The following is a 9927-nucleotide window of genomic DNA, read 5'->3' as shown; positions in this document are numbered from 1 at the left end:
GGTAGGTATAGGGCAGATGTTAGGGGTAGGTTCTTTACTCAGCGAGTCGTGAGTTCATGGAATGCCCTGCCAGTAGCAGTGGTGGACTCTCCCTCATTATGGGCATTTAAGCAGGCATTGGATTGGCATATGGAGGATAGTGGGCTAGTGTAGGTTAGGTGGTCTTGGATCGGCGCAACATCGAGGGCCGAAGGGCCTGTACTGCGCTGTATTCTTCTATGTTCTATGTTCTACTCAAATGAAAACTTTATAAGTCGCCTGTTACAGCACCATCTTAGGTACAAAGGCACAGAGGTACAGCTTCTTCAGTTGAGGCAGAGATCCTGCTGCTTCCATATCTTTGAAGTAGTATACAAGCATGTAGAACTGACGTCTTGTAATATTTTCATGTTTTAAGTTTAGGTGGGTTAAGTGGCAAGTTACATTTGAACCATACAAGCGCCAACAAGAGAGGACCTTAGCAGCATCCCTTTGACATTCATACACATTTGGTAGTCGTTGAATATTGCAGAAAAAGGATATTTTGTCTCAACCTTTCTTGTTACAATCACTTGCACTATTCGTAAGAATATCAGTTCACAGTTCAAATGAACAATTACACTGCACAAGAGTGCAAGTTGGTCTACAAGTTGATGCCTTGGTCAAGCCGTTGCCCTGGAAAATACACTGAATTGATGATGATTGACTGTTAGCTGCCAAGCTTCATTTAAAATTTTGAAGCGGGCAATTTGACTCTAAAGAGAGAGCACTGCCCCAAGAAAATAAACAAAATAAAGCGATATAATTTGATGAGTTGAAACAAGCTCAATATATGTACGTGTTATTATTACCTGCAAAGAACAATGCCCTGTGCATCCACAGGAACACTGGAATAAGAGTATATCATTCAATAAATTCACAGTTGATCTCACTTTTCAAATGTCTTTTACTCAAAAACCCTACATGCCATTGATAGATTTTGGATTGCCAATCTCTGCCTTGAAACTGAAAAATTGAAAATCTGAGCTTCAGTTGCCTCTCTGGTAACGAATTGCAAAGATTTACTAGCCTCTGGCAAAAAAAAACTTCTCAAACCTAAGTGGCACTCATTCCTTTTAAATCATGGGTATTTTCTGACTTCCCAATAGGGAGGAACATTTTCCTGCATCTATTCTGTCTATACCTTGAAAGTATTTTACTGGGTTCAATGAGACCATTTCTGATTCTTCAAAGCTCAAGAGAATACACAGACCCAGTTTGTCCAATCGCTCCTCATAAGACAGACTCCATCTTAGGAATAAGTCCAAACTTCATTGTACTTGGTCTATGACATTATCATCTTTCCAGAGTTAAGGTGATCAAAGCTGCAAGTAACACTCCAGAAGCAGTCCAACTAAGCTCCAATACAACTGAAGCAAATAACTGAAGGACAGAATTAATCTCCAGTTGGTGAGGCAAGATTTCATCAGGGATAGTCAGGATGGCTTTGTCAGAGGGAAATCATGATACCATCTTTTGAGGCTGAAACCAGATGTGTAGATGTGAATCATGCAGTTGATGGAGTTCATAATGGATTTCAACAAAACCTGTGTCAAGGTCCTACTATGAGACTGAAAGAAGGTCAAAAGCACATGGTATCCAGGGTAACTTGGATCCAAACAAATCAAAAGAACTGCAGATGCTGTGAATCAGAAACGAAAACAGAAATTGCTGGAAAAGCTCAGCAGGTCTGGCAGCACCTCTCGCAAGAAAGCAGAGTTAACATTTCAGTTCGACTGGAACAGAGGAAGGAGCATTGGACCTGGAGTATGAATTCTAATTTCTCTCCGCAGTTACTGACAGAACTGGTGAGCTTTTCCAGCAATTTATTTTGTCTCGTGGATCCAAAATTGGTTTTCCTGTAGAAAACAGAAGATGGAGGTAGAATTGTGGGAGGGAGGGAAGAAAACAGTCTAAGAGAGAGATTAAAAAGCTTGCGGATGACATGAAGTTTAATCAGGAAATTGAGGAAGAAGGTCTTGTGTTACAGGAGGATATAAACATTTTTGGTGAAGTGGGCAGATCAGTGGCAGATGGAATTTAACCCAGGTAAGTGTAAGGTGATGCATTTTGGAAAGAGTAACAAGATAAAGGAGTACTTCATGAATGGCTGAACACCAAAGAAACACAGACACAGAGGGAACTTGGGTGATTGTCCACAAATCCCTGAATATGGAAGAACAAGTTAATAGGATAGTTAATAAAGCCAAGGAAGACACTTGCCTTTATCAGTTATGGCATAAGATTGAGAAAGTGTGTAAGGTATGGGCAGGTATGGAAAGAGTTAAGTTTTGAGTTTTGTGAAACAAGAGGATCAGCTGAGCATGACTCAGATCAGATAAGAACTTGCAGTTAACAATCGGGTTCGAGAGGCAAGGGTAATGGGTTAACAAGGTAGAAAAGCATTCATTGTGTAGAATGAATGGTTTCCTCCGGGTGCTCCGGTTTCCTCCCACAGTCCAAAGATGTGCAGGTCAGGTGAATTGGCCATGCTAAATTGCCCGTAGTGTTAGGTAAAGGGGTAAATGTAGGGGAATGGGTGGGTTGCGCTTCGGCGGGTCGGTGTGGACTTGTTGGGCTGAAGGGCCTGTTTCCACACTGTAAGTAATCTAATCTAAAAAAAATAATTTAACAAGATTCGGTAGTATTCAGTATGTAACATGAGTTTAGATTAGATTTCCTACAGTGTGGAAACAGACCCCTTGGCCCAACCAGTCCACGTCGACCCTCCAAAGATTAACTCACCCAGACCCATTTCCATCTGACCAATGCATCTAACACTATAGGCAATTTAGCATCATGAATCCACCTGACTTGCACATCTTTGGACTGTGGGAAGAAACCGGAGCACCCGGAGGAAATTCACGCAGACATGGGGAGAATGTGCAAACTTCACACAGACAGTCGCCAGAGGCTAAAATCGAACCCGGGTCCATAGCGCTGTGAGGCAGCAGTGCCAACACTGAGCCACCGTGCCGCCCGAAACAGTTAACAAGGTGAAAAGTATTCATTATGTGAAGCCAGTTAGCAAGGTGTGTAACAGTTAACATTCATTGTGTAACACCAGATGGCTTCGTCTTTATTGTTGATGCTCACTGATTGTAACGGTCACCCAATTAATATGTATGTTACCTTATTTGGATGCTCCTCCCTGTAAAACGGCTATGTCATTCATTGAGAAACTGCTCTTCCAGAGAAGACAGTGAACTCATGTCTCTGTGTACATGGGCAATTGTTCTCTTTCCCTCCAGGGCCCGGAATACAAATGAAGGAGGTAAAACTATGCAGTGTCTCTAAGCGTTTTGCTTCGACTGAGAGGGGGGAAAAACGGGAAGACAAGATTAGAAGAGAGATTACACTGGAAGTGGACAGGAGACAGAGTCACAGAGATGAACTGCATGGAAACGTGCCCTTCGGCCCAATTTGCCCAGGTTTCGCAATTTAAACTAGTCCCATTTGCTTGTGTTTGGTCCACATCCATCCCATCCACTTACCTGTCTGAATGTTTCTTCAATGGCAAAATCATCTTCGCTTCCACCACTACCTCTGGCAGACACTCACTACCTTCTGTGGGTTTTTAACGATAATCAAAAAAGGTCACATTGTTACCAATAGACGAGGTTTGTATTTCAGAATTTTTTCCAAATTCTACCACCTGCTATGGTGGGCTTTGAACACAGTCCCCAGAACATTGGTCTGAAGTGCTGCATTACCAGTCCAGTGACATTACCACAACATACAATTGTCACTATAGGATTGATATTTATTGCCTATTCTTAGTTGCCAGAAGGGATGAGAATGGAATTCGAGTCATACATCTGCCACATCTCGTACAAACGAGCTGGAAATTACCTTCTTTATTTTATGACATTGAACGAGTGGATTATGACAACTACCTAGCAGCTACATGACAACTTTCACTGAAAGCTGTTTTTGTATTTGGAGCTCCTAAAGCCAAGTTGTCAAACAGTCAAGATGGGGGTGAATTCCTGCTCTCTGGATTCAGTCTCGTGACCTGCACTACTTAAATAAACCAAAGAATTGCAAATGCTATAAATCTGAAACAAAAGCCAGAAACTGCTGGAGAAACATAACAGGTCTGGCCTCCCTGACAAATCCACCAACTCCCAGTTACCTGGACGAAACATCCTCACACCCAGCTTCCTGCAAAGATTCCATTCCAGTCTCCTAGTTTTTCTGTTTCATCTGTTCTAATACTGGTACCTTTCACAATAGGGCCTGAGAAATAGCCAGCTGTTTCCTCAACTGAGGATTACCTGGCTGGGCCTTTAGCTATGTCCAACCTATTTCCTGCAGAACTGCCCACAGGCTTCGCTTCCCTCTCACAATATCAACTGGGTTCCCTGGTGCTCCTTTTCCCCAGGATCCGCATCCAAAAGGATTAAAAAACTACCATTTCCACCAGCTCTGGTAGAATGCCATCAACAGTGACCCATTGCCTTCCCCTTTCTCATTCGTATTTCACAGTGAGTGCTCCCTCTGGGAAGCACGAGTCCGCTCCACTTGCAATACCTCACATGCAATTACAGAAGGTGCAACACCTGCCAGTTTCCCTCCCGTTCTCCTCACTGTCCAAGGATTCAGATAGAGGTGTATCAGTAATTCACTCACTCAGTCTGGACTACTATATTCACTGCTCACAATATGATCTCCTTGACAGTTGGGAGACAAAACAAAGACTGAGCAACCACTGTATTAAATACCTACATTCTTTGCAGAAAAGTGATCCGGAACCTGTAGTTGCCTGCAACTTCAACAGACTGCTATACTGCCTGGCCAATATTTTTGTCTCAGGCCTACTGCAGTACTCCACCTCGGCACAGCACAAGATGAAAGAACAGCATCTTACTTTCTGCCTGGGGTCCTTACAACTTTCATGACTCAATATCAAGTTCAAAAACTTTAAGGCTTCAACACTGCTTAGATGATTTTCATCCACCCCGCCACCTCAAGCTCTGTCATTACATCGGCTGCTTTGAGCACAGCCCCACTTTCACTGACTTAAGATTCCTATAAAGAGCTCTTCTTTCTCCCAACTTATCATGAGCTATCCTTTTATCTGCCCAACAGTATCAGAACTTTTGGGCTCTGTCTCCACCTCCATCTATCACTGAAAATAGATAAGTCCCCTGGGCCTGATGGCATTTATCCTCGGATTCTCTGGGAAGCAAGGGAGGAGATTGCAGAGCCATTGGCCTTGATTTTTATGTCCTCGTTGTCTCCAGGAATAGTGCCAGTAGACTGGAGGATAGCAAATGCGGCTCCCTTGTTCAAGAAGGGGAGTAAGGATAACCCTAGTAACTATAGGCCGGTGAGTCTCACTTCTGTTGTGGGCAAAGTCTTAGAGAGAATTGTAAGGGATAGGATTTATGAACATCTGGATAGGAATAATGTGATCAAGGATAGTCAGCATGGTTTTGTGAAGGGCAGGTCGTGCCTCACAAACCTTATTGAATTCTTTGAGAAGGTGACTAAGGAGGTAGACGAGGGGAAAGCGGTAGATGTGGTGTATATGGATTTTAGTAAGGCGTTTGATAAGATTCCCATGGTAGACTACTGCAAAAAATACGGAGGTGTGGCATTGAGGGTGAGTTGGAGGTTGGAATTGGCTGGCTGGAAGAAGACAGAGGGTAGTAGTTGATGGCAAAGGTTCATCTTGGAGTGCAGTTACTTGCGGTGTTCCACAAGGATCTGTTTTTGGACCATTGCTGTTTGTCATTTTTATAAATGACCTGGAGGAGGGGTTAGAAGGTTGGGTGAGCAAGTTTGCGGATGATATGAAAGTCGGTGGAATTGTTGACAGTGAGGAAGGATGGGTCAGGTTACAGCAGGATATAGATAAGCTGCAGAGCTGGGCAGAAAGGTGGCAAATGGAGTTCAATGTAGCTAAGTGTGAGGTGATTCACTTTAGTAAGAGTAACAAAAAGATGGGATATTGGGCTAATGGTCGGATACTTGGTAGTGTGGATGAGCAGAGGAATCTTGGTGTCCATGTACACAGATCTCTGAAAGTTGCCACCCAGGTAAATAGTGCAGTGAAGATGGCATATGGCGTACTGGCTTTTATTGGTAGAGGAATTGAGTTCTGGAGTCTTGAGGTCATGTTGCAGTTGTATAAGACTCTGGTGCGGCCACATCTGGAGTATCGTGTGCAGTTTTGGTCGCCAGACTATAGGAAGGATGTGGAGGCACTGGAACGGGTGCAGAGGAGGTTTACCAGGATGTTGCCTGGTATGATAGGAAGATCGTATCAGGAAAGACTGAGGCACTTGGGACTGTTTTCATGGGAGAAAGAAGGTTTAGGGGTGACTTGATCGAGGTGTACAAGATGATTAGGGGTTTAGATAGGGTTGACCGTGAGAATCTTTTTCCACGTATGGAGTCAGCTATTACAAGGGGGCATAGCTTTAAATTAAGGGTGGTAGGTATAGGACAGATGTTAGGGGTAGATTCTTTACTCAGCGAGTCGTGAGTTCATGGAATGCCCTGCCAGTAGCAGTGGTGGACTCTCCCTCATTATGGGCATTTAAACGGGCATTGGATAGGCATATGGAGGATAGTGGGCTCGTGTAGGTTAGGTGGGCTTGGATCGGCACAACATCGAGGGCCAAAGGGCCTGTACTGCGTTGTATTCTTCTATGTTCTATGTTCTAGAAAACAGCATCTCCTCTCCTTTCTACCTCCATTTCCAGCATGCATACTACCTTTCCTAGCTACATCAGTTCTGAAGGAGGGTCACTGAACACAAAACATGAATTCTGCTTTCTCTCCTCAGATGCTATTAGACTTGCTGAATTTCTCCAGTTATTTCTGTTTATGAACCTGAATTATTTGTTCAATTAACGTGCGCATTGCCACACAGCCCTCATTTTCAGATGAGATTCCTTACAGTATGGAAATAGGTCCTCTGGCCCAACAATTCCACACTGACCCTCTGAACAGCAACCCATCCAAAGCCATTCCCCTCCATTTACTCCTGACTAACACTATGGGCAATTTAGTTGACCTGCACATCTTTGGATTGTGGGAGGAAATTGGAGCACCCAGAGGAAACCCATGCAGCAAAGTTAAAAGTATTTGTCACAGATCAGCTGCAGGATGTTCAAATTGCTTCTTTTTAAAAAAATGCACACAGAGTCCAATTTGTGGTTTGCCAAATGCAATTTTCATCAAGGTAAGCATAATACTTAAGTAAGTTTTTCTGAAAAAGCCCAGATTCGTCAATTAAACCGGCATTTCTTTTTCCGTGAAAGTCAGCTTGCAATGCCTTTGTCTAAACGACAGAAGCAGCCACTGCAGTGTTAAGACAGCATACTGGATGTGACAAAGTGCTGGAGAAACTCAGGAGCTCAAGTAGCATTTCAGGTAGAGAAAAACAGCTTGAACAGAGTCCAAGGCAATGCTCCTGTTTAACTGTGTTCCATAAAATTAACTAAACTTGAAACGTTAACTCTTTCTCATGCCACAGATACTCCTGAGCAGTTGAGATTCACCAACACCATTTTGAACTTTTATCATAGTATTTGGCTATTATGTTGAACACAACCAAAAATTACAGTCAAAGCCAACACTCAAATTTAATTTTTATTGTCAAGAGGCACAGCAGAGCTCCTTATTGTTTGCTATGAACTTGTGACATAGCAAAAGATGTGACTTCCATTAACTATTCCACAACTCACCCAAAAATAGGTAGTACAGCAGCATGTGCCATAATCGCTATGACTACAATGTGATCAAACGTGCGTGGTAAAACCAGTAGTCTCTCAGTCAAGTCAAGCAACAATTAACTGTGCTTTATGCTTTATACCAGTTGCTAAATGTGATAGACAAGTGGGTAAGCCTTTATCCAAGTGTAAAGTGCCAAATTTTCAGAATTTTTTATTTTAAAAATTGAACTAATTTATTTTGTCCAGCCAGGTAAACTTCCACCGTCATGTCAATGATAATCTCCACGCATTTCAAAATATTTTGCAAACACTGCAAAAGTGAAACTTTTTAATTTTGGTTAATTACCTTACATTGAATCTTGTAATTATTCCAAACAAAAACACAACTGGATTTGATTTGGTCAGTAATCTCTTTCAGCTAAGATTTCTCCACAAGGGGAAAAAACTTGACCACTCACTGCTTTCACATCTAAATTTGCAAACACTAACAATAATCAAAAAGTAAAACAAAAATCCCCAAAATACTGCATTCAAAGCATTGTCATTTAATCCCAAATACCTGTTGATAATACTTCATATTTCCTATATACGCTTCATTAAACTAAACCAGAACAGGAAACACAAATATCACACAAAGGTATTGATCTATTGCTCCACCTACAGTTCGAAGAAAGCGAGGACTGCAGATGCTGAATAGACGTTTCAGGCACAATCCCTTCAGGAATCCTACTGAAGGGCTAATGCCTGAAACGTTGATTCTCCTGCTCCTCGGATGCTGCCTGACCTGCTGTATTTTTCCAGTACCACACTCTCGAACTCCACCTACAGTTATCCAATCAAGGAGCATGTAACCATCTGTTTCCGCTTTACAAACGGCACTGTTCACTGTCTGATGCTGGTTGAACAGATCGATCAGTTCTTTCTTTCTGTTGCGAACTTCTCTCGGACTGAATACAACAAATAACTTTCAACATCAAGTTAGCAAAAAGTGACTGGAGAAGCCAACTTCCCACAGTTCTCTGAACCAGAGTTCACTCCAACTTTGAGAATCTATCTTTATGTGTGAACTTTTACAAGTGATTAGACAATATAAACACGTAGTAAGACAATAAAATTGAACTCCCTGATGATCTGCAACTTAGGAAAAAAAGGATTTTCCCTCTATGAAGAAAATCTCGCCCTCTCAGAAATTACAAATATGTTTGTAGGAGGTTCATTCCCCCGCCTTGAATGGAGCATCACCGGCCCCAACCTCCTCCTCAACACAAAGCAACCAAAAGCTCTTTGGACCACAGCTTTACGAGATGGTGCCCTCCCGCAGGGAAATTTTAGAAACGATCTTTGAGACATTTAATAAACCAAAAATGGGAGAAATCCTCCTCAGTGTCTCTCTAACGCCTCACACTGCACAATAATTGACCCTTCAAAAGCAGAAGGCCTCAGCCGCCATTTGCAGCTGAGACACCAGGTGAAGACGGTTCAGTCTCTCCGGCTCGCGTCCTCGAACACTCACTTTCTTGTAGTTTTTGCCCAGCCACAACCTCAGGCCGTCGAACTGCGCGACGGTTTCCGAAGCCTCCAGAAATCTGATGTTCGGGCCTCCGTCTTTCTTACGAGACGCTCCAACTGCCGCCGCCATCGCTCAGCTCTCGCGCTCTCACACAAACAGAACAACAAACCAACAAAACCAAACTTTATTGTTCCAGGCACGCGCATGCGTAATTTTGTCCTCGGGCCAGAATGCAGTTGGTGCAGTGTTAAAAGCCAGGTTCACAGAATAACAATGAAAAAGGGACTTGTGAGGTAATTCGTCCCCTCGTCGGCCTTTTGAGCAAGCCTTGCCATTTAAGATCATGCCAAGTGAGATCATGGCTGTTCTTGTACCTCAATTTCACTTTCCTGAAACAAAAACAGAAATTGCTGGAGAAACTTATCCTTGATAAATACATGAAGAGCAAAAGAGTCACTGGGGAGAGAATAAGGTCTCTGAAAGATCAACCAGGTCATTTATGTGTGGAGCCACAAGAGATGGGCGAGACTCCAAACGAATATTTTTCATCAGTGTTTATCGTCAAGAAAGATATGGATGCGAGAAACTTGGGGGAATAAATAGTGAGGTCTTGAAAAGAGTCCACATTACAGAAGAGGAGTTGCTAGAAGTTTTTAAACACATTAAGGTAGATAAATCCCTGGGAACTGATCAAGTGTATCCCAGGACGAG

The 9927-nt window shown here is 42.8% G+C and overlaps 1 protein-coding gene across 2 annotated transcripts in view; it reads right to left on the bottom strand.

Annotated features, from left to right (window-relative positions):
* Positions 1-9373, bottom strand: part of smarcc1a (SWI/SNF related, matrix associated, actin dependent regulator of chromatin, subfamily c, member 1a) — a 218938-nt gene extending 209565 nt beyond the window's left edge. For both annotated transcript variants that reach the window (XM_043687999.1, XM_043688000.1), the window contains exon 1: positions 9220-9373. In XM_043687999.1, coding sequence (XP_043543934.1) covers positions 9220-9345 — 126 coding nt within the window. In that variant the 5' untranslated portion in view covers positions 9346-9373. The remainder of the gene's footprint in view (positions 1-9219) is intronic.
* Positions 9374-9927: the final 554 nt, after the last annotated feature.

The sequence above is a fragment of the Chiloscyllium plagiosum genome, chromosome 4, assembly GCF_004010195.1.
Source record: "Chiloscyllium plagiosum isolate BGI_BamShark_2017 chromosome 4, ASM401019v2, whole genome shotgun sequence".
Taxonomy (NCBI): domain Eukaryota; kingdom Metazoa; phylum Chordata; class Chondrichthyes; order Orectolobiformes; family Hemiscylliidae; genus Chiloscyllium; species Chiloscyllium plagiosum.
This window is presented reverse-complemented; position numbering and strand designations above follow the sequence as displayed.